The sequence below is a fragment of the Electrophorus electricus genome, chromosome 11 (assembly GCF_041902795.1).
Source record: "Electrophorus electricus isolate QZ-2024a chromosome 11, ASM4190279v1, whole genome shotgun sequence".
NCBI lineage: Eukaryota > Metazoa > Chordata > Actinopteri > Gymnotiformes > Gymnotidae > Electrophorus > Electrophorus electricus.
Window position 1 is genome coordinate 28889322 of NC_137507.1, and position 25257 is coordinate 28914578.

At 45.4% G+C, this 25257-nt stretch overlaps 1 protein-coding gene and 1 long non-coding RNA gene across 2 annotated transcripts; both read left to right on the plus strand.

Annotated features, from left to right (window-relative positions):
• The first annotated feature begins 624 nt into the window (after positions 1 to 624).
• On the plus strand, positions 625 to 11705 carry LOC145659986 (MAM and LDL-receptor class A domain-containing protein 1-like). Its single transcript, XM_081723923.1, has 14 exons — positions 625 to 768; positions 1139 to 1223; positions 1865 to 1993; positions 3563 to 3819; positions 4189 to 4273; positions 4914 to 5042; positions 6465 to 6721; positions 7812 to 7896; positions 8342 to 8512; positions 9389 to 9597; positions 9824 to 9977; positions 10323 to 10678; positions 10850 to 10979; positions 11104 to 11705. Exons 1-14 carry the CDS (start codon positions 625 to 627, stop codon positions 11244 to 11246), a joined length of 2334 nt encoding a protein of 777 aa, XP_081580049.1. The 3' UTR covers positions 11247 to 11705.
• Positions 11706 to 22018: 10313 nt separating this feature from the next.
• Positions 22019 to 25043, plus strand: LOC145659657 (uncharacterized). The gene is made up of 5 exons (XR_014125737.1): positions 22019 to 22429; positions 22574 to 22660; positions 23836 to 24009; positions 24216 to 24298; positions 24648 to 25043. It is a non-coding gene; the product is annotated as an uncharacterized LOC145659657 (long non-coding RNA).
• Positions 25044 to 25257: the final 214 nt, after the last annotated feature.

The window sequence follows — 25257 nt, forward strand, 5'->3', positions numbered from 1 at the left end:
TCACCTGTCTCCACCTCTCCTCCACTTCTGTCTCCATCTGTCCTCCACCTCTGTCTCCATCTCTCCTCCACCTGTCTCCACCTCTCCTCCACCTCTCTCACCATCTCTGCTCCACACCGTCTCACCTGTCTCCACCTCTCCTCCACCTCTCTCTCCATCTCTCCTCCACCTATGTCTCCACCTCTCCTCCACCTCTCCTTCACCCCGTCTCACCTCTCTCCACCTCTTCTCCACCTGTCTCCACCTCTCCTCCACCTCTGTCTCCACCTCTCCTACACCCCATCTCACCTGTCTCCACCTCTTTCCATCTCTCCTCCACCCCATCTCACCTGTCTCCATCTCTTCTCCACCTCTGTCTCCATTTCTCCTCCACCTCTCTCTCCATCTCTCCTCCACCCCGTCTCACCTCTCTCCACCTCTCCTCCACCTCTGTCTCCACCCTGTCTCCACCTTTCTCTCCAATTCTCCTCCACCTCTCTCTCCATCTACTCCTCCACCCCTCCCTCTCCAGGTGGTCACTACTTGTACATCGAGGGCGACAGTGCGACCCACGGGGACACGGCGCGTCTCCTTAGCGACGAATGCTCTGTGCTCCAGCCCCAGTGCCTACAGTTCTGGTACCACATGTACGGCTCCAGCTGGACCATGGGCCTGACCGTCTACCTGCTGCACGGCAACGTGGCCCGGGAGATCTGGAGAAAAAGAGAAGACCAGGGGAACACCTGGCATCGCGCCCTGGTGGACTTCACCCCCCAACATAACTTCAAGGTCTGTGACTGCTTTTCTGCTGTGACCCAAGTGATTCCCTTCTGTCCCTTACTCTCCAACAATGGCACTTTCTGCATTTGGCCATAATTAACATACAATAATGGCTTTCATTTATTTATTTGGGTTTTTCCTTTAGTAAAAGCTTATATTGAATTGGCTGTGTCCTTCAAAAGAAGATCGTATGTTCTGAAGCATGCTTTCACACTTTTAACAAACATCAAAGCAGTCCACTTAGAGAATGTATACGGCATTGGTATATGACACACTCTTAACTTTTGGTTAAAGTTACGCAGTTACCTGAGAAACTGTATCAGGTGCACAAACTGTAGAAATAACGAATCTGTGCACTCACGCGTGTGTGTATTGTCAGATTTTGTTTGAGGGGCGCAGAGGCCAGAATGCTGAGTCTGATGTTGCCGTAGACGACGTCTCTCTCTACAGAGGACACTGTGCAGGTGGGTCTCCACTGTTACACAATACAGTCCAGTTTGAGTGCAGGGAACATGACCAACACTTGGTCTGTATCTACATGACTGGGTCTGTATGTGCATAACAGGGTCTGTAGAAAGTGGATGTTTCTTTTGAATGAACTTGGTAATTAAAACTATAAAGGAGTTTTTAGTGCCCAAAATCTGGTGCTTTAGCGTTTGTTCAGATGCAAACGTAATAAAATTGGAAGCACACTGTTTATTTATTACTTTGTTTATTTTTTTATTTGCCTTTGCTGTGTTTAATTTGTAGTGTTCGTTAAATATCTGACTTCATGCTTCTTCAACATTTCAAACTATATGACACTGTATTTGAAGCAAATAAAACATGTCTACAAAAATAATAGAATAAACTTGATAAAACATTGTTTTAAAAACAGTATCATTACTTTTACTTGTAGTAATATTTCTTGTAATTATGATTTTTCATCTTTTTTGCCATCTAGATTTGATACATGATGTGACACACACACCTAATAATGACTGGTTGCCTGAAACGACCCCAGTCAAAGGTCAAACCACAGTGGCTCCTGTGTGGAACACAGTTGAACCTGCTCAGACTGCAGCACCCAAACCTGTGAACACTACACGCTCATCTGTGTGCACAGTCGCCTGTGATTTCGACAACGACCTCTGCTCTTGGACCCAGCTAGTGACTGATGTGTTTGATTGGACGAGACAAAGTGGCTCCACCCCTACGGCGATGACTGGCCCCTCCTCTGATCACACGACAGGAAGTTAGTATGCCAGTTAACTCTTGATGCTACGCAGGCTTTGTTATAGATTAATTACAGAGTTGAGCTGTTACAAAATCAAATAGCACACTAGTTATTCAAAGAAATATTTAGGCCCAGTTTCTCCTGATGATTGTAGCATAAATATTAACTGAGAATGTTTAAAGTGGCATTTATTTGACATGTTTAGGTCAGTAGAACAATTTGTCTACAACTTATGATGACTGTAAACTCACCATCTCTCCTCCACCCCGTCTCACCTGTCTCCACCTCTTCTCCACCTGTCTTCACCTCTCCTCCACCTCTCCATCTCTTCACCTCTCCTCCACCTCTCTCTCCATCTCTCCTCTACCCTGTCTCACCTGTCTCCATCTCTCCTCCACCTCTGTCTCCACCTCTCCTTCACCCTGTCTCACCTCTCCTCCTTTTCTCCACCTCTCCTCCACCTCTCTCTCTATCTCTCCTCCACCCTGTCTCACCTGTCTCCACCTCTCCTTCACTTCTGTCTCCATCTCTCCTCCACCTCTGTATCCATCTCTCCTCCACCTCTGTCTCCACCTCTCCTCCACCTCTCTCTCCATCTCTCCTCCACCCCGTCTCACCTGTCTCCACCTCTTCTCCACCTCTCTCTCCATCTCTCCTCCACCCCGTCTCACCTGTCTCCACCTCTTCTCCACCTGTCTTCACCTCTCCTCCACCACTCCATCTCTCCACCTCTCCTCCACCTCTCTCTCCATCTCTCCTCCACCCTGTCTCACCTGTCTCCATCTCTCCTCCACCTCTGTCTCCACCTCTCCTTCACCCTGTCTCACCTCTCCTCCTCTTCTCCACCTCTCCTCCACCTCTCTCTCTATCTCTCCTCCACCCTGTCTCACCTGTCTCCACCTCTCCTCCACTTCTGTCTCCATCTCTCCTCCACCTCTGTATCCATCTCTCCTCCACCTCTGTCTCCACCTCTCCTCCACCTCTCTCTCCATCTCTCCTCCACCCCGTCTCACCTGTCTCCACCTCTTCTCCACCTGTCTTCACCTCTCCTCCACCTCTCCATCTCTCCACCTCTCCTCCACCTCTCTCTCCATCTCTCCTCCACCCTGTCTCACCTGTCTCCATCTCTCCTCCACCTCTGTCTCCACCTCTCCTTCACCCCGTCTCACCTCTCTCCACCTCTTCACCACCTCTGTCTCCACCTCTCCTCCACCTGTCTCCATCTCTCCTCCACCTTTCCTCCACCTCTGTCTCCATCTCTCCTCCACTTCTGTCTCCATCTCTCCTCCACCTCTGTCTCCATCTCTCCTCCACCCTGTCTCACCTGTTTCCACCTTTCTCTCCAATTCTCCTCCATCTTTCTCACCATTTCTCCTCCACCTCTCTCTCCATCTCTCCTCCACCCCGTCTCACCTCTCTCCACCTCTCCTCCACCTCTCTCTCCATCTCTCCTCCACCTATGTCTCCATCTCTCCTCCACCTCTGTCTCCACCTCTGTCTCCATCTCTCCTCCACCCTGTCTCCACCTTTCTCTCCAATTCTCCTCCACCTCTCTCTCCATCTACTCCTCCACCCCTCCCTCTCCAGGTGGTCACTACTTGTACATCGAGGGCGACAGTGCGACCCACGGGGACACGGCGCGTCTCCTTAGCGACGAATGCTCTGTGCTCCAGCCCCAGTGCCTACAGTTCTGGTACCACATGTACGGCTCCAGCTGGACCATGGGCCTGACCGTCTACCTGCTGCACGGCAACGTGGCCCGGGAGATCTGGAGAAGAAGAGAAGACCAGGGGAACACCTGGCATCGCGCCCTGGTGGACTTCACCCCCCAACATAACTTCAAGGTCTGTGACTGCTTTTCTGCTGTGACCCAAGTGATTCCCTTCTGTCCCTTACTCTCCAACAATGGCACTTTCTGCATTTGGCCATAATTAACATACAATAATGGCTTTCATTTATTTATTTGGGTTTTTCCTTTAGTAAAAGCTTATATTGAATTGGCTGTGTCCTTCAAAAGAAGATCGTATGTTCTGAAGCATGCTTTCACACTTTTAACAAACATCAAAGCAGTCCACTTAGAGAATGTATACGGCATTGGTATATGACACACTCTTAACTTTTGGTTAAAGTTACGCAGTTACCTGAGAAACTGTATCAGGAAATAACGTGTAGAAATAACGAATCTGTGCGCTCACGCGTGTGTGTATTGTCAGATTTTGTTTGAGGGGCGCAGAGGCCAGAATGCTGAGTCTGATGTTGCCGTAGACGACGTCTCTCTCTACAGAGGACACTGTGCAGGTGGGTCTCCACTGTTACACAATACAGTCCAGTTTGAGTGCAGGGAACATGACCAACACTTGGTCTGTATCTACATGACTGGGTCTGTATGTGCATAACAGGGTCTGTAGAAAGTGGATGTTTCTTTTGAATGAACTTGGTAATTAAAACTATAAAGGAGTTTTTAGTGCCCAAAATCTGGTGCTTTAGCGTTTGTTCAGATGCAAACGTAATAAAATTGGAAGCACACTGTTTATTTATTACTTTGTTTATTTTTTATTTGCCTTTGCTGTGTTTAATTTGCAGTGTTCGTTAAATATCTGACTTCATGCTTCTTCAACATTTCAAACTATATGACACTGCATTTGAAGCAAATAAAACATGTCTACAAAAATAATAGAATAAACTTGATAAAACATTGTTTTAAAAACAGTATCATTACTTTTACTTGTAGTAATATTTCTTGTAATTATGATTTTTCATCTTTTTTGCCATCCAGATTTGATAAACGATGTGACACACACACCTAATAATGACTGGTTGCCTGAAACGACCCCAGTCAAAGGTCAAACCACAGTGGCTCCTGTGTGGAACACAGTTGAACCTGCTCAGACTGCAGCACCCAAACCTGTGAACACTACACGCTCATCTGTGTGCACAGTCGCCTGTGATTTCGACAACGACCTCTGCTCTTGGACTCAGCTAGTGACTGATGTGTTTGATTGGACGAGACAAAGTGGCTCCACCCCTACGGCGATGACTGGCCCCTCCTCTGATCACACGACAGGAAGTTAGTATGCCAGTTAACTCTTGATGCTACGCAGGCTTTGTTATAGATTAATTACAGAGTTGAGCTGTTACAAAATCAAATAGCACACTAGTTATTCAAAGAAATATTTAGGCCCAGTTTCTCCTGATGATTGTAGCATAAATATTAACTGAGAATGTTTAAAGTGGCATTTATTTGACATGTTTAGGTCAGTAGAACAATTTGTCTACAACTTATGACGACTGTAAACTCACCATCTCTCCTCCCCCCTGTCTCACCTGTCTCCATCTCTCCTCCACCTCTGTCTCCATCTCTCCTCCACCTCTGTCTCCACCTCTCCTCCACCTCTCTCTGCATCTCTCCTCCACCCCGTCTCACCTCTCCACCTCTTCTCCACCTCTGTCTTCACCTCTCCTCTACCTCTCTCTCCACCTCTCCTCCTCTTCTCCACCTCTCCTCCACCTCTCTCTCTATCTCTCCTCCACCCTGTCTCACCTGTCTCCACCTCTCCTCCACTTCTGTCTCCATCTCTCCTCCACCTCTGTATCCATCTCTCCTCCACCTCTGTCTCCACCTCTCCTCCACCTCTCTCTCCATCTCTCCTCCACCCGTCTCACCTGTCTCCACCTCTTCTCCACCTCTCTCTCCATCTCTCCTCCACCCGTCTCACCTGTCTTCACCTCTTCTCCACCTGTCTTCACCTCTCCTCCACCTCTCCATCTCTCCACCTCTCCTCCACCTCTCTCTCCATCTCTCCTCCACCCTGTCTCCACCTCTCCTTCACCCCATCTCACCTCTCTCCACCTCTTCTCCACCTCTGTCTCCACCTCTCCTCCACCTCTCTCCATCTCTCCTCCACCCCATCTCACCTGTCTCCATCTCTCCTCCACCTTTCCTCCACCTCTGTCTCCATCTCTCCTCCACTTCTGTCTCCATCTCTCCTCCACCTCTGTCTCCATCTCTCCTCCACCCTGTCTCACCTGTTTCCACCTTTCTCTCCAATTCTCCTCCATCTTTCTCACCATTTCTCCTCCACCTCTCTCTCCATCTCTCCTCCACCCCGTCTCACCTCTCTCCACCACCTCTCTCTCCATCTCTCCTCCACCCCGTCTCACCTGTCTCCACCTCTCTCTCCACCTTTCCTCCACCCCGTCTCACCTGTCTACACCTCTCTCTCCACCTTTCCTCCACCCCATCTCACCTGTCTCCACCTCTCTCTCCACCTCTCCTACACCCCATCTCACCTGTCTCCACCTCTTTCCATCTCTCCTCCACCCCGTCTCACCTGTCTCCATCTCTCCTCCACCTATGTCTCCATCTCTCCTCCACCTGTCTCCACCTCTGTCTCCATCTCTCCTCCACCCTGTCTCACCTGTCTCCACCTTTCTCTCCAATTCTCCTCCACCTCTCTCTCCATCTACTCCTCCACCCCTCCCTCTCCAGGTGGTCACTACTTGTACATCGAGGGCGACAGTGCGACCCACGGGGACACGGCGCGTCTCCTTAGCGACGAATGCTCTGTGCTCCAGCCCCAGTGCCTACAGTTCTGGTACCACATGTACGGCTCCAGCTGGACCATGGGCCTGACCGTCTACCTGCTGCACGGCAACGTGGCCCGGGAGATCTGGAGAAGAAGAGAAGACCAGGGGAACACCTGGCATCGCGCCCTGGTGGACTTCACCCCCCAACATAACTTCAAGGTCTGTGAAAGTGGTTAAGAATGATTTGAATTACAATTACTGCTCTCAAACGTTCATGTATTACAGCTGAATATGTGTTAAACATACTCCTCATACTTAGAGCACACAAACACACTGAAACCTCAAAAATCAAGTCTTATAAAAGCAGCTTTACAGTTGGCCATAAATAATTAAAAATACAGGGCTTCTGTCCTTTTGTGTTTTTGTAAACCTTCTATGGAAATGTTTTGATTGTGGAGTATGTATTGGAAAAGATATGGGGATAATTTTGTGAATTAACGTTTCCAGTGAGCTCCTCAAACCTGTCCAATGAGACATGAGCTAAGGGATGTGTTACTCAGTCAGGACTTCAGTCTTAAATTATCCGCCTAGCTCACAAACTCCGTCTGTCAAGCAATCTCAGAGATTAATGAATCTATAAGTGATCTGCTCCTGGATTATTCCTGAGGGGTGCACAGGAGTGTAACGCAAGGGGGCCTTTTATCAAACGCACAAGAAATAAGCAAAACAAATAAGGAAGCTAAAAAAAAAAAAACATCAGCAAATATGAAACATCAGAAAAGCAGGAACACAAAAAACAAATCAAACCAAAAGCCATGGCACCAAAACCAAGTGCTAGGCACCATGGAATTCTAACACCCATAATAACTAACCAAGGTGAGACAGAAATAAAGACTATATATACACCAAACACCAACAGGAAACACAAGGGCAGGGTCACAAAGGTGGGAGGTGTGGCTAAGGTGGGGCACAGAACCAAAACATAATAGAAAGCACATGGCTAGACAAGAAACTGAAACAACAGGAACACATGACAAAGCGTTGCTGTGGGAACCACAACACCACAGGAGGCACAACTGTGACAAGGACCGAGCTAAATTAAATGATTGTGTCCTGGAGAAAGAAAACTGTACTTCCTCAGTCAAGATCTCACAGTTAGAAAGCTGACAAATAACAAAGCAGTCCATTAAGTGAATGGATAAGGATATTCACTAACAGCCAGTTTAAAGATATGCAGTTAACTGAAGAGCTCTGCCAGTTAGAGTGTGGGAGGATTGATACTATGTTCCGTATGTTGTTGTGCTGTTAGATTATTTTTGAAGGACGACGAGGACACAGCGCCAAATCCGATGTTGCCGTGGACGACATCTCTCTCCATAGGGGACCCTGTGCAGGTACTTATACAACTAATATGAGCTATGTCAAGGTTCATAATTAGGGGTCAAACACTTAAAGTTTGAGTCAGATTTTCGAGTAAGAAGCTGGATTCAGGCAAACCTAACGTTACTTGTTCAAACCAATAAGCCATCATGCGTTCACTTTAGGGCGTACAGAGAAACCTCAGACTGGTCACTGTAAAGCAGTGAACTGATATACACTAGTGCTCATACTCCTACAAGGCTTATGTACAAAGGTAGAAAACAGACACACATCTTTACTTCTTTTTTTTGGCAATATCATTACATTTGTTGTCTTTTTTTTTTTTTTTTTTGCACGGCACTGGACTGTATGAAACAACCCCATAAAGTTTCACATTGTTGATGGTGATAGTATCATTGTTGTTGTGGTTATTCCTGTTGATTATGATGCTATGATCACTGGAATTTCTTCATTGTTTAGACCTAATAAACCAAGTGACTGCTTCACCTACACACGAAAGGTTGACAGTCAACATCAACACAGGAACTACAGCAGCGTCTGTCAAAACTACAGCCAAGCCCACTGAAACTACCGTTGCACCAGTCCAAACTACAGTTGCACCTGTTGAAACAGCTGCACCAGAAACAACAAGTATGGTGAACTATTATTTAAAATCACACTAGGACTACAGTACACATAAATTGCCAATTGTTGTCCTCCAAGGTCCTATGAACTAGTGGCATTTAAGTGTCAATTCTTATATTTAGCATATTCATCTTACAAGAGAATATAAATGAATTTTAAAATCCCAGTTAGTAACAGCCCCACTGCAGCACACCCACCACAGGGTTATCTGGGTTTTGGACAGGGAACGCCCGTATAATTTAGTGGGGGTGTTGTAATTGTTCTATAAAGGACTTTTTTGAAGTGCAATTGAACAAAAGGTCCTGACTTGCTTCACATTCTCTCTCTCCGTTTGTCCATTGCATCACCCTTTTCTCTGTCCATCTCTGTCCCACTCTCTCTCTCTCTCTCTCTCCCTTCCTCTCTCTCCCCCCTCTCTCTCTCTCCCCCTCTCTCTCTCGCTCTCTCTCCCTCTCTCTCTCTCTCCCTCTCCCTTCCTCTCTCTCTCTCTCTCCCTCCCTCTCCCTCTCTCTCTCTCTCTCTCTCCCTTCCTCTCTCTCTCTCTCTCTCCCTCCCTCTCCCTCTCTCTCTCTCCCTCCCTCTCTCTCTCTCCCTCTCCCTTCCTCTCTCTCTCTCTCTCTCTCTCTCTCTCCCTCCCTCTCTCTCTCTCTCCCTCTCTCTCTCCCTCCCTCTTTCTCCCTCTCCCTCTCTCTCTCCCTCCCTCTCTCTCCCTCTCCCTTCCTCTCTCTCTCTCTCTCTCTCCCTCCCTCTCTCTCTCTCTCCCTCTCTCTCTCCCTCCCTCTTTCTCCCTCTCCCTCTCTCTCTCCCTCCCTCTCTCTCCCTCTCCCTTCCTCTCTCTCTCGCTCTCTCTCTCTCTCTCTCTCTCTCTCTCTCTCTCTCTAGCCCTCTCTTGCCCTGTGAACAGTTATCACACTGTCTGCATGCCCCCCTGCCAGCCCACCTGTGAACACCTTCAAGGAGCCCCAGACTGCGAGGTTGCAGACCTGTGTGTGCCAGGCTGTGTGTGTGAGGACGGTTTCATCCTCCACCATCATGAGTGTGTGCCTATTCACGAGTGTGGCTGTCGAGATGAGTTTGGAGATGATCATTATGTGAGTAACAGAAGGATAAATACCATTAACTACAATTATAAATGGGACAGCTAACACTGAGCATCTAACACTGAACAGCAAATACTGAACAGCTAATACTGAGCAGTTAACACTGAACAGCTAAGTAATGTTAAGTTCTATCTTATTGGTATCCTTAACACAGAGCAGATAACGAGCACTAACTAACGACATCTTTGCTTAACCATCTGCGCTGTTCTGGCTCCAGTTTGGAGAGACGTGGTACAGTGCGCACTGCACACGAGAGTGTGAGTGTAAGGAGAAGAATGGAGAAGGACAGATGTTGTGCAGGGTCCACGCGTGTGACAGTGACCAGGTGTGTCTGGCAGACACGCTCGGCAATTACCGCTGCAGGACTACAGGTGAGAGTTCAACTGTAGCTCTATGGAAACCGCTAACCAATGATTTCCCACAGAGCAAAGAAAAAAATCTCTCTAATGAAAATCTAATGAAAACATTTTCCTTAAGACAAAAATTATATGAATATGAATAGAGAGGGAAGCTTTCCAGTTAAATTGAAAATTTTGTAATAAATGTAAATGAAATTATATTTTTATGGATGTACACAAATAGGTCTCCTAGATTAAGAATGGGTTGTTAGAGATTATGGAACGTTTTGCAGTTGGTTCTGTTGATTACTGATGTAGGGCATAAAAGGTTGGGAGGTCCTTCTCTGAGCTGCGTGAAATCTTCTGTCTCTGACGTAGGTTTCAGCAAGTGCTCCATCAAAGACGACCCTGAGTACCGAACCTTCGATGACCTGAAGCACAGATTTAAGGGCAAGCACTCATACGTCCTCATCCTGACCTCTGACCTGCCCAAGAACACTCCCGAGGTCTACGTAGTGGGCATTAATGAGAAAACCCAGAACCAGGAAGACATGGAGGAAGATCGTGATGACAAAGACGCGATCAGCAGAGGAAGGCGTGATAATGATGATGATGATGATGATGACGATGAGGACGATGACAACAGTAAAGAGGATGGAGAAGGCCGTTTCCATGCTCTCCGAATCGAAGTGTACAACCACACCGTGGAGCTTCAAGGGCACAGGAGGGTTCTGGTGAGCGTTCCTCTTTCCAGAACGGACGACGTTCCTAAAGCACAGGAACGTGAATGTTTACGTCTTATGCCGTATCTTATGTGAGGCTCTAATGTTCAGATTATCGTAACATGGGAGGTAGGCGTTGATAGGGTGGATGTTATCGCCTGACTGTGTTTCTTCTTCTAACAGGTAGATGGAGTGAGGGTCAGCATGCCTGTCATCCCTGCTACCGGTCTAAACATTCTGGAACATTCTTCTCGAGTTTATCTCAAGACAGACTTCGGATTTTCTGTGGAGTTCAGGGGCATGGGCAAAGCAGGTAGTTAGGAGCAGGTCAAAATAACAATTCTGTTTAAAATATTTGAATGAATGTTAATTCTGCTACATTTTGGGGGTCTTTTTGGGGCCAAGCCCGTGATGTTTTTATTGTTTTTCTTTCACAGAAATAACTCTGCCCCATATGTATAAGAGAAAGGTCGCTGGGCTCTGTGGGAACTTCGATGGCCAGAGAAAAAATGACCTGATGAAGCCAGACGCTGTCAGGGCGAAGGATGTGAAAGAGTTTGGTGATAGCTGGAGAGTTTAGGACAACACCTCGTCCACTCGGGAGTAGAGCTAGCGAACTCTGAAATGAATGAATTCCCTGAAGGAAAGAATTTCATGCCATTTCTGCTCACACAAAACAATGTGTGCAAAAAGATACTACTTACACTACAGCAAATAATATAATGATTATTATTTCATGGCAAAAAATACTTTAGAAATACGTACAACTTTACTAGAGACGAAATGCTACTTTAAAGTGCTGATTAAATCTTTGGTAGTTTTGTCACAGTTTCAAAATCTTTACTGTATACTGCATCATTCTTTATGGACCAAGCAGAAAAGTTTGTGACCTCACTGTTCTATTTATATGTATGTTTTTGCATTTCTAGACTACATTATTTAAGATGAAGCTGGTTAATTTACACAAAATTTAACTGTAAAAATGTATATGTACATTACAAAAACATATTACATGGCAGTCATAAATAAATAAACTGTTTTGATACAATTGCACTTGTTTGTTGCTTGTCTGTTTTTTTCTCAGGTTTGAGAGGGAACAGAAAATTAACAATTATTAGACATTAAACGACATAAAAGTTAAGATATCCAAGGCTTACGATATCATAAAGCACAGAAGCATAAAAGCATAGAATTTTGGTTGTGCCTAGAGTAAGAAAACATTCACATGGTTGTGGTGTTCCGTCTGCACAAATCTCAGATCGTAGTAGAAGGTTTAAGGAGATAAGAACACCCAGCATCCTGCAGCAAATAAACCAATCGCTACATGCCTCTTACCCCAGTTTACATCTTTTTGTAAAACACAAATATTTCCTGAAAATGTGCTGATTTCTTCAGTCAAATACTGACAGCAGTTATAGCATAATAGCATATGTGACACTAGCTAAGAAGGACATGCATGCATTGAAGAGAATACTAATTCTCATAACATGTTTGTACCGTGCGGGCCGCCACCCTCCAAGTACAGGGTGTGGTGCATCGCCTGTCAGGCACAGGGCAGGGGTGGAAGCGTTACCGTGGCAACTGGCTCTCGGCACATGGAGAGCAATCTTGCTTGTCAGGAAGGAGCTGGAACTGGTTTGTAAGGTTGAGACATACCAACTAGATATAATTGGGTTCACCTCTATGCACAATGTGGGCTCTAGAAACAAACTCCTAAAGAGGGGCTGGTCTCTCTCAGGAGCTGCCCACGGGGAGAGGCGTTGGGTGGGTGTGGGGATACTCTCAAGTCCCTGGCTGGAGACCACATGGTTGGTGTTTCTCCCAGTAGACAGGAGGGTTGCCTCAATGTGTTTGTGTTAGAGAGAAAAACTCTGACTGTTTTGCGCACATATGCGCCTAACGTCAGCTCACAGTATGTGGCATTCTTGGGGAGGGTGAGTGGAATTCTAGAAAGAGTTCAAGCACTAATGCCATTGTGTTGCTGGGGACTTCAACTCTCATATGAGCATCAACTGGGAAACCTGGAGAAGAATTAGTGGGAGGAACAGCTTGCCCAGTCTAACAATTTACAACATTTGGCTGACGCTTTTATCCAAAGTGACTTACAAATAACTGAATACAACTGAATACAACCATAAAAGAAGAAGCCATGGAAGAAGCTCTGAGAGTGGTTCAGAATATTGTGAGGGGTTGGAAGGAACACTTTGAGGAACTCCTGAACATGCATCTGGTACAGCAGCTAGGACCAGAGGCTACTGGGAGGTTAGGTTCCCTCCCCCTGGCTGACGTCACTGAGGTAGATGGAAAGCTGAACTGTTACTGGGGGATGATGGGCTTTGCCCAGGTTTGCTGATGGCCCTGGATGGTTGGGGGCTGTTTTGGGTGATGCTCCTCTAGAGTATCTCATGGGCTTCAGGAACAGTGGCTCTGGATGTGTACGTGCTTCTCAGCTTCCCTGCAGTCTAAGCCAAGGTACTGGAAAGAGAGTGTCTGATTGTCAAGATTCAGGAGGAATGATTCGGATTCTGTCCTGACTGTGGAACAGCGGGCCAGCTCCGTGTTCTTTCCCAGGTAGTGGAGGGGTATTGGAGTTTCCCACTCCATTGTACATGTGTCTTGTGGATGCAGAGAAGAAGTATGACCACATGTCCAAAGATGTTCTGTAAGAGGAGCTCCGGCAGTATGGGTTATCAGAGCCGCTAATGTGGCTGGTAATGTGGGTCTTTCAGTCCTTATACTCTTGTGTGTATTGAACTCCCACTACCTGTCCCTACATAAGTCTCTTGCTATCCTGAAGACCCGCCGACTGAAGACCCGCCTCTCCAAACACAGACTGAAGTCCCGCCTCTTCAAACACAGCCTGAAGCCCCACCTCTTTTCAACACAGATTGAAGACATGCCTCTTCAAACACAGCCTGAAGACACGCCTTTTCAAACACAAATTGAAGACACACCTCTTCAAACACAGCCTGAAGCCCCGCCTCTTCAAGAAGTATTTAAATAATCCCACTTGATTAATCACTTATCCTACACTTGCTTCTTTACATACATATAAATAAAAACACAAATAAATAAAAAATAAAAACCCTGCATGCATTTTCTTGCGTGCAGTTCTTATGACAGGGTTGTAATTAATGGTTTTGCCTGTTTACATTGATGATCTGCCCTTCTATATCGCTGAACTTAATCCATGAGTGTCTGAGTTTTCTGTCATGTTGCACAGACATCCTGAGCAACAAAAGTGCTTTGTTGTCTCCATGAAAAAAAAAAAAAGGCACTGCTGTCTACGACACAAAGCAGCACATTACACAGTAACACAGAGTAAGAGTGTTTGATTCTCTTTCAAGGTTATTCTCTAGCCCACGGTCCTGTGTTTGGAAAAGTGGAGGTCCTCATTTAAACTGCTCAACTTTACAATAGTTACCGCCCCACACAGCATCTTAACAGAATAAAAACAGCCTGTTGGTTTTCACTTTGGTTTAATGGCGCCTCTGGCCAAGTACTTGGCCATCGGCGGGACTTTTCCTGAAGAGAGGTTCCTCCTGACAAAGTGACATTTCAACAATCGTCTGGCGATTCGTCGACAGAACCTGCACAGCAAGGTGTAAGAGGCCAGACTCCACGCCCTGAACACAACACACCTTCTGTTGACGGGACTTCAGGAATACAGGTGTGTGTTACTGACGATGCGGAGGTGGTCTCTCACACACACACACACACACACACACACACACACACACACACACACACACACTGTATTCCTGCTCAGTACAATGAGGATCATTTGCTTTGGGATTCTATTGCTTCTTCTGTCAAGGGAAGAGAACCAAGCGACAGGTAAAGACTCTACATCTCCAATTACCAATAACGACGGCCGGTGATAATCCAGAACAATGCTTTTAAAAATCAAAAGTGGTTTTTCACTGTTCAATTTTCACCACTCTAGTGTGCACAGCAATAGAAATATAGATTAATACAGAGATTATTTATATATATAAATACAGAGATTATTCATATATATATAGATTAATACAGGGATTAATAGAGATTATTAATATAAAAATATAGAGATTAATATAGAGATTATGAATAGGAGATAATTAATGTAACATGTATGTGTTTGTAGACAGTGCCTTGTATCTTAATGAATTCAGTATCTTTTATGGAAAAACTATTTCATTCAGTTTAAGTAGTATTCAAATATTCAAAGATGTTAACGAATTTCTGAAGACCAGGGTTTAGGAAATATGTGAATACAAAGATACTGATGATCTCAGCTGCACACACACACACACACACACACGCGCACGCACACCTACTGAGGTTCTGATCAGGAGATGAGGGTCACAATTTATTTCCACATATCCAGTGGCCCAAAAACCCATCACACACATCATAAACTGTGATCTAGTTATTTCTGCCACACACCCATCACAAGTTTGTCCTGTTCAAGTTTCGTACGGCACTGAGCTGCCAATCAGATAAGTGCTTCAGTCTGCCTGCCATGTGACAAACAACACTGGCGAGAAACAAACCATTACGACTCAGACACCTGACACCCGGCGTCCAGACCCAGGGGAAATTCAGACACCTGACACCCGGCGTTCAGACCCAGGGGCAACACTCTTTTTTATGTGTAAAATTCTCCTGTCTGCATCTACAAAAAAATGCAGCTTGTCAGAAATATGAGCTCACCTGTCACTGTCTGGGTGTCACTTCGCTATTTAATGGCATAAGACCTCAAGGAAATCACGGGGAAATATTTACATATATTTACGTATGAGTAAAATAAAAATCACAGGGAAATAATTGCATATATTTATATATGAGTAAAATAAAAATCACGGGGAAATATTTACATATGAGTACAATAAAATTCACAGATAAATATTTGCATATATTTACATATGAGTAAAATAAAAATCATGAGGAAATATTTACATATGAGGAAATTAAAAACCACGTGGAAATATTTACATATGAGTACAATAAAAATCACAGGGAAATATTTACATATGAGTACAATAAAAATCATGGGGAGATATTTACATATGAGTAAAATAAAAATCACAGGGAAATATGTACATATGTTTACATATGCGTAAGCAGGGTTGCAACACAAGCTTCCACTCACTATTAACTAGGTTGGGGTTTCTTGGCTGAATAAATTTTTAGGTTAGCAAAGGTGACCTGGGCCAGCCTGAACACTGGTTCTGTGGTTCTGATTCTGTGGTTCTGGATTCTGTGATGCTGGTTCTGTAATACTGGGTTCTGTGCTTCTGGTTCTACAGGAGGGTGTGCACAGCCATCGGTGCTGTGTTGCCGAGGGTCAAATTACACCTGCTTCAGGGGCTGCTTCTGTGATGAAGTCTGCCTGGCTCTGGAGGACTGCTGCCCGGACTACAAGCAAACCTGCCTAAAGTGTGAGTCTGCATTTAAAAAGATGGGGAAAATGTGTAAATAAGATGCTTATTTTAAATAATAATAATAATAATTCTGTGGTTTTGCTGTTTGTTTCATTTTAGATTATTCTGTTACAACACGCAAGATCGCTGTATCCCCACTAGAGGGCAGCATCATACAGAGTCCTGGCAGCTCCGAAAACCCTCGCGGTAAAATAGATAATAAGATCTGGATATATTGTATTTGTCGATCGTTGTCTTGTCTTGGATCTAACATCCATTCTAAACTCATGAAGACTTAGCTGTTAAGTTGAACCAACTGATAAGTTGAGTGTATGACTTCTCATTGATAAGAACTGGGAATCTTTGATGTGAAGTGAAGACATTATAGCAATTTGTTTACCAGTATGACCAAAACATCTAGTGGTTAATGTACAATACATTTTATTGGGAAATAATTCACAATTACAATTACAATACATAATATTCATTTCAAAAACATCACTTGTTGAACGTGTTCAGCAGTAAACCAGTTCTCTTAAAGAAGAACTGCTAAGTCAGATACATAAGGGCTGTAGATGTACTACAGAAGGCATGAGCTACTCTTGAAGCTAACAGTCATTATGAACCTATGAACTACATATTAATAATATTTATCCTTTTGAATACTGTCCAGTAATTTACATCATTTCACAAATGACAGGTGTTTTCTCCTTAGAACAAACAGCAATGAGTTCACCTTCTCCATCACAGAAGACCCCAGAGCCCACCTCCAACAGCTCAACAGCACCTGGAGCAGTACGTGTTACCACTTCAACAAGTTCAGCAGCTACAACAGCACCTGGAGCAGTACATGTTACTGCTTCATCAAATCCAGCAGCTAAAACAGCACCTGGAGCAGTACGTGATACAGCTTCAACAACTTCAGCAGGTATAACAGCACCTGAAGCAGTACGTGTTACCAATTCAACAACTTCAGCAGTTACAACTGTAGCAGTACGTGTTACCTCTTCAACAAAGTCAGAAGCTACAACAGCACCTGGAGCGGTACATGTTACCACTTCATCAAATCCAGCACCTACAACAACATCTGGAGCAGTACGTGATACCGCTTCAACAAGTTCAGCAGCTACAACAACACCCGGAGCAGTACGTGATACCGCTTCAACAACTTCAGCAGCTACAACAGCACCTGGAGCAGTACATGAGACTGCTTCAACAGCTTCAGCAGCTACAACAGCACCCGGAGCAGTACGTGATCCCGCTTCAACAGCTTCAGCAGCTACAACAGCACCCGGAGCAGTACGAGATACCGCTTCAACAACTTCAGCAGTTACAACTGTAGCAGTACGTGTTACCTCTTCAACAAAGTCAGAAGCTACAACAGCACCTGGAGCAGTACATGTTACCGCTTCATCAAATCCAGCACCTACAACAACATCTGGAGCAGTACATGATACCCCTTCAACATCTTCAGCAGCTACAACAACACCCGGAGCAATACGTGATACCGCTTCAACAGCTTCAGCAGCTACAACAGCACCCGGAGCAGTACGTGATACCGTGTCAACAGCTTCAGCGGCTACAACAGCACCCGGAGCAGTACGTGATACCGCTTCAACAGCTTCAGCAGCACCTGGAGCAGTACATGATACTGCTTCAACAGCTTCAGCAGCTACAACAGCACCCAGAGCAGTACAAGATACCGCTTCAATAGCTTCAGCAGCTACAACAGCACCCGGAGCAGTACGTGATACCGCTTCAACAGCTTCAGCAGCTACAACAGCACCCAGAGCAGTACGTGATACCGTGTCAACAGCTTCAGCGGCTACAACAGCACCCGGAGCAGTACGTGATACCGCTTCAACAACTTCAGCGGCTATAGCAGCATCTGGAGCAGTAAGTGATACTGTTTCAACAACTTCAGCGGCTACAACAGCACCCGGAGCAATACGTATTACCGCTTCATCAGATCCAACTCCTACAACAACACCCAGAGCAGTACGTGATACCGCTTCAACAACTTCAGCAGCTACAACAGCACCTGAAGCAGTACGTGATACCGCTTCAACAGCTTCAGCAGCTACAGCAGCTACAACAGCACCCGGAGCAGTACGTGATACCGCTTCAACAGCTTCAGCAGCTACAACAGCACCCGGAGCAGTACGTGATACCGCTTCAACAACTTCAGCGGCTATAACAGCATCTGGAGCAGTTCATGAGACTGCTTCAACAGCTTCAGCAGCTACAACAGCACCCGGAGCAGTACGTGATCCCGCTTCAACAGCTTCAGCAGCTACAACAGCACCCGGAGCAGTACGAGATACCGCTTCAACAACTTCAGCAGCTACAACAGCACCTGGAGCAATACGTATTACCGCTTCATCAGATCCAACTCCTACAACAACACCCAGAGCAGTACGTGATACCGCTTCAACAACTTCAGCAGCTACAACAGCACCCGGAGCAATACGTATTACCGCTTCATCAGATCCAACTCCTACAACAACACCCAGAGCAGTAAGTGATACTGTTTCAACAACTTCAGCGACTACAACAGCACCCGGAGCAGTACGTATTACCACTTCATCAGATTCAGCACCTACAACAACACACAGAGCAGTACATGATACCGCTTCAACTTCAGCGGCTACAACAGCACCCGGAGCAGTACGTGATACCGCTTCAACAACTTCAGCGGCTACAACAGCACCCGGAGCAGTACGTGATACTGTTTCAACAACTTCAGTGGCTACAACAGCACCCGGAGCAGTACGTATTACCACTTCATCAGATTCAGCACCTACAACAACACACAGAGCAGTACGTGATACCGCTTCAACAACTTCAGCAGCTACAACAGCACCTGAAGCAGTACGTGATACCGCTTCAACAGCTTCAGCAGCTACAGCAGCTACAAAAGCACCCGGAGCAGTACGTAATACCGCTTCAACAGCTTCAGCAGCTACAACAGCACCCGGAGCAGTACGTGATACCGCTTCAACAACTTCAGCGGCTACAACAGCACCTGGAGCAGTACGTGATACTGTTTCAACAACTTCAGCGGCTACAACAGCACCCGGAGCAATACGTATTACCACTTCATCAGATCCAACTCCTACAACAACACCCAGAGCAGTACGTGATACCGCTTCAACAACTTCAGCAGCTACAACAGCACCTGAAGCAGTAAGTGATACCGCTTTAACAGCTTCAGCAGCTACAGCAGCTACAACAGCACCCGGAGCAGTACGTGATACCGCTTCAACAGCTTCAGCAGCTACAACAGCACCCGGAGCAGTACGAGATACCGCTTCAACAGCTTCAGCAGCTACAACAGCACCCGGAGCAGTACGTGATACCGCTTCAACAGCTTCAGCAGCTACAACAGCACCCGGAGCAGTACGTGATACCGCTTCAACAACTTCAGTGGCTATAACAGCATCTGGAGCAGTAAGTGATACTGTTTCAACTTCAGTGGCTACAACAGCACCCGGAGCAGTACGTATTACCACTTCATCAGATTCAGCACCTACAACAATACACAGAGCAGTACGTGATACCGCTTCAACAACTTCAGCAGCTACAACAGCACCTGAAGCAGTACGTGATACCGCTTCAACAGCTTCAGCAGCTACAGCAGCTACAAAAGCACCCAGAGCAGTACGTAATACCGCTTCAACAGCTTCAGCAGCTACAACAGCACCCGGAGCAGTACGTGATACCGCTTCAACAACTTCAGCGGCTACAACAGCACCTGGAGCAGTACGTGATACTGTTTCAACAACTTCAGCGGCTACAACAGCACCCGGAGCAATACATATTACCGCTTCATCAGATCCAACTCCTACAACAACACCCAGAGCAGTACGTGATACCGCTTCAACAACTTCAGCAGCTACAACAGCACCTGAAGCAGTACGTGATACCGCTTCAACAGCTTCAGCAGCTACAGCAGCTACAACAGCACCCGGAGCAGTACGTGATACCGCTTCAACAGCTTCAGCAGCTACAACAGCACCCGGAGCAGTACGAGATACCACTTCAACAGCTTCAGCAGCTACAACAGCACCCGGAGCAGTACGTGATACTGCTTCAACAGCTTCAGCAGCTACAACAGCACCCGGAGCAGTACGTGATACTGCTTCAACAGCTTCAGCAGCTACAACAGCACCCAGAGCAGTACGTGATACCGCTTCAACAGCTTCAGCAGCTTCAGCAGCTACAACAGCACCCGGAGCAGTATGTGATACTGCTTCAACAATTTCAGCAACTACAACAGCACCCAGAGCAATACGTATTACCGCTTCATCAGATCCAGCACCTACAACAACACCCAGAGCAGTACGTGATACCGCTTCAACAACTTCAGCAGCTACAACAGCACCTGAAGCAGTACGTGATACCGCTTCAACAGCTTCAGCAGCTACAGCAGCTACAACAGCACCCGGAGCAGTACGTGATACCGCTTCAACAGCTTCAGCAGCTACAACAGCACCCGGAGCAGTACGTGATACCGCTTCAACAGCTTCAGCAGCTACAACAGCACCCGGAGCAGTACGTGATACTGCTTCAACAGCTTCAGCAGCTACAACAGCACCCGGAGCAGTACGTGATACTGCTTCAACAGCTTCAGCAGCTACAACAGCACCCAGAGCAGTACGTGATACCGCTTCAACAGCTTCAGCAGCTACAACAGCACCTAGAGCAGTATGTGATACTGCTTCAATAACTTCAGCGGCTGCAACAGCACTCGGAGCAGTGCGTATTACCGCTTCATCAGATTCAGCACCTACAACTACACCCAGAGCAGTACATGATACCTCTTCAACAACTTCAGCAGCTACAACAGCACCCGGAGCAGAACGTGATACCGCTTCAACAACTTCAGCAGCTACAACAGCACCTGGAGCAGTACGTGATACTGTTTCAACAACTTCAGCAACTACAACAGCACCCAGAGCAGTACGTATTACCGCTTCATCAGATTCAGCACCTACAACAACACCCAGAGCAGTACCTGATACCGCTTCAACAACTTCAGCAGCTACAACAGCACCCGGAGCAATACGTATTACCTCTTCATCAGATCCAGCACCTACAACAACACCCAGAGCAGTACATGATACCGCTTCAACAACTTCAGCAGCTACAACAGCACCCGGAGCAGTACGTGATACCGCTTCAACAACTTCAGCGGCTACAACAGTACCCAGAGCAGTACGTGATACCCCTTCAACAACTTCAGCGGCTACAACAGCACCCAGAGCAGTACGTGATACCACTTCAACAACTTCAGCGGCTACAACAGCACCCGGAGCAGTACGTGATACTGTTTCAACAACTTCAGTGGCTACAACAGCACCCGGAGCAGTACGTATTACCGCTTCATCAGATTCAGCACCTACACCAACACTCAGAGCAGTACCTGATACCGATTCAACAACTTCAGCAGCTACAACAGCACCCGGAGCAATACGTGATACCGCTTCAACAACTTCAGAAGCTACAACAGCACCTGGAGCAGTACGTGATACCGCTTCAACAACTTCAGAAGCTACAACAGCACCTGGAGCAGTACATGTTACCGCTTCATCAACTTCAGCAGTTACAGCTGCAGCAGTACATGATACCTCTTCAACAATGTCAGAAGCTACAACAGCACCTGGAGCACTATATGTTACTGCCTCAACAACTTCAACAGCTACAACAGCAGGTGGACCAGTATGTGATACCACTTCAGCAGCTACAGCAGCAGTACATGATACCGCTTCAACAACTTCAGCAGCTACAGCAACACCTGAAGCAGTACGTGATACCGCTTCATCAACTTCAGCAGTTACAACAGCACCCGGAGCAGTACGTGTTACTGCTTCTTCAACTTCAGCAGCTACATCAACACCTGGAGCAGTACATGTTACCACTTCATCAAATCCAGCTGCTACAACAGCACCTGGAGCAGTACGTGATACCGCTTCAACAACTTCAGCAGCTATAACAGCACCTGGAGTAGCACGTGTTACAGCTTCAACAACTTCAACAGTTACAACAGCAGTAGTACGTGATACAGCTTCAAAAATGTCAGAAGCTACAACAGCAGGTGGAGCAGTACATGTTACTGCCTCAACAACTTCAGCAGTTAGAACAGCACCTGGAGCAGTACATGTTACCACTTCTTCAAGTTCAGCAGCTACAACAGCACCTGGGGCAGTATGTGATACCGCTTCAACAACTTCAGCATTTATATCAGCACCTGGAGCAGTACATGATACCACTTCAACAACTTCAACAGCTACAACAGCACCTGGAGCAGTACGAGATACCGCTTCAACAACTTCAATAGTTACACCACGAAAACCTGGTATGGATTATACAGGGGAAAAAAATGTTTTAACATTTAAACTAGAAAATCAAATAATGTTTATGCAATGGTCACCTGTGACGTCTAGCATTTTTTAATAATTAGATGAAATGTGTGTGTGTGCTTGTTTGATATAAACCACAGCAGTTAGTACAGTGAGTCCTGCTGAGAGTCTACCATCAGCCACATCTGTGACAGCAACTCCAACGTCTACCATTACTGACATCCTTGGTAAGATGGAACCTGTACATTAAAATATTATTATAAAATATTTTTGACTAAAATTTAAATATACACATATAAAGTCAAAAGGTCTTGCTTACAACATCACTGACAGTCATTTGAGATGCTGTCACTAATAAAGGGTTTAAGTACTTCCTAAATAATGAATCAAAATGCAACAACACATCATTTTCTGCCTTTACGACAATCGATCCAAATCATTCTACAATTACATCAAGAACCAACTTCATCAGTTTGAGGGCTAAAACAAATAATTGTGTTTCTTTAATGTATTTTTTAAAACAGCTGCGGCTTTTTAAATTTTTGTTTATAAACCAGCTAATAAAAGCTGTTTTTTTGTCATTAGGAATTAAAGTTAAATTAGGTACCATGACAAGACCAGATACAACCTCAAGTACTGTGTCTACAATCGCATCAATGAAAATTGCTACAAACATAACTAGCCTTGTTGAGTACTACATTAGCAGAAAAATTTAATTAGTCATTGCTGAACTATGATACTGAAAAATGTAAATAATGACATTCATAGCAATGTTCATTTTCAGGAACACATGGTCCAGTAATTAACAAATAAAACTTTATATATTTCCCACATTACTGTGAAGTAAAGCTCTACAGTCACTTCAAAAAGTACAATAACTTTGACTCTCCTACACTCTCTACCAACTACTACTTTGAGAAATGTTACTAGAAATAAAAGTTCAGTATTTACTCTTAAAGTCAAACCCAGTATTTAGTCAATCACAAGCTTTTATTGACATCATCTTCCTTACACGGGTGTGCGGCTGCTCGTGCCCAGCACTCAGGCGCCTGCAGATCAAATGTTTACTCAGTGATCAAACAGCGTTGGCTGCAACGTTTATTCCTTTTATAACCAGCTGTTATAACTTAGTTTTATTATTAGCTAACAATATTCACTTCTTCCAGCAGGTGAGTTTATGTTCCTAAGCCCCACAACAACACAGATTAGTCTGTTCACTGGAGGCTCGCGTTAATACACAACCCGGTCGAAGACTGTATACCGGTGTCCAGCACGACTCAGCCAGTCCATTTTTAGGACCAGAACTATCCATTTTATCTAAAGTTAAACTTCTGTTCATTCCATTTAAATTATGTATAGATTAAAAGAAAGACTTTCAATCAGTTAATTTCCTCTCTCACAGCAGAAATCATCTCCAGCTCCAACGCAGTTATGGACACCATGACATCCAGATCAGACCCAGTTTCGGACAGGCAGCAGCTCACAGCTGATCGCACATCGTCCTCCAGTCCAGAGAACCCAGATCAGACTTCAGATCAGACACGAGTATCAGACCTAAAGACATCTTTGCAGACAGGTAGCATCAGACTGCTCTTAGTTAATACATGGGATACATCTACTGATACATACAGTAATAGTTCATCAGGATGCTAATTATTTAATTAGTAGATTGCTTGGTGTGCCTACCCTGTCGGTTAACAGTTTGCCTAAACACGTCTGTCTGTCTATCATGAAATTTATTTATCTTACTTACCTATTTACTATCTGATGTGATACTTATAGAGAGGAGGACGATGATATCTAAGCTGAGTGTGTGTGTTAACGCCAGGCCAAGTGAAGAAGTCACACCGGAGAGTCTACAGGAGGTAGGTGACCCATGCACACCACAAGGGGGAGTGGTCATAAGATAAGACTATACCAGGGGGAGTGGTAATAAGATAAGACTATACCAGGGGGAGTGGTCATAAGATAAGACTCTATACCAGATGGGAGTGGTCATAAGATAAGGGGGAGTATTGCCAATAGCAGATTGGCTTTGTGAAGTTCTGCAGAGTTGGATGGGTGAAATATTTCTTTTTTTGTCTTCATACCTCGCAAGACCAGTTGATACAGACACATCCATATGATTCAGTTACTGAGTGCATACCTGACTAACAGAACAAAAGAAAATGAACAAATGAATGAATGAATGAATTGCTTCCCTTGTGATTTCAGCTTGCTGTGCATGTGCAGGAGATACTGCAGAGGGAGATGTGTAAAGACTGCACCCTGAGGATCGCAGGCATGAGCAGAAACTGACAGAGCCCTCAGAGCGAGCTCGGCTGCACAGACACCTGAAATCTGGATGTATTACTTGCAAGGTGTTTTTTTACTTTTAACCAGGTTAAGAGAGTGAGTTCTCTTAAAGCCCCATAGCATTAACGTTTACAGAACAGGGTGGCAGGTGTTCGCATTGACCATGTGTCTCCTCGTCACGAGACTTCCATTGAAATGAACGTCGACTAATGTGTGTTTTCCTTACAGACTTTTTCAGTTCCTGGTACCCACTGTTTGTTTACCCACTAAACCCTTCTGCCTCTGTTTTCTATGAGTTGTTTACTAATTGAATTATTTGTATATTTTAGCCAAATTGTACCGTTTCTAAATTAAATTGAAATGGCCTAGTCTACGAAAATCCTTCCTTTTATTTTAATTCATGTTGGCTTTTCCTTTTTCTATAAATTGAATTTAGAGACATGAAAGAGAAGAGAACGTCCAGCCCTGAGCCCGCGGGCCTCCAACGTGTCTTCCGAGGCGCGCGGACGGACAGATTGAGTTAAGGGTC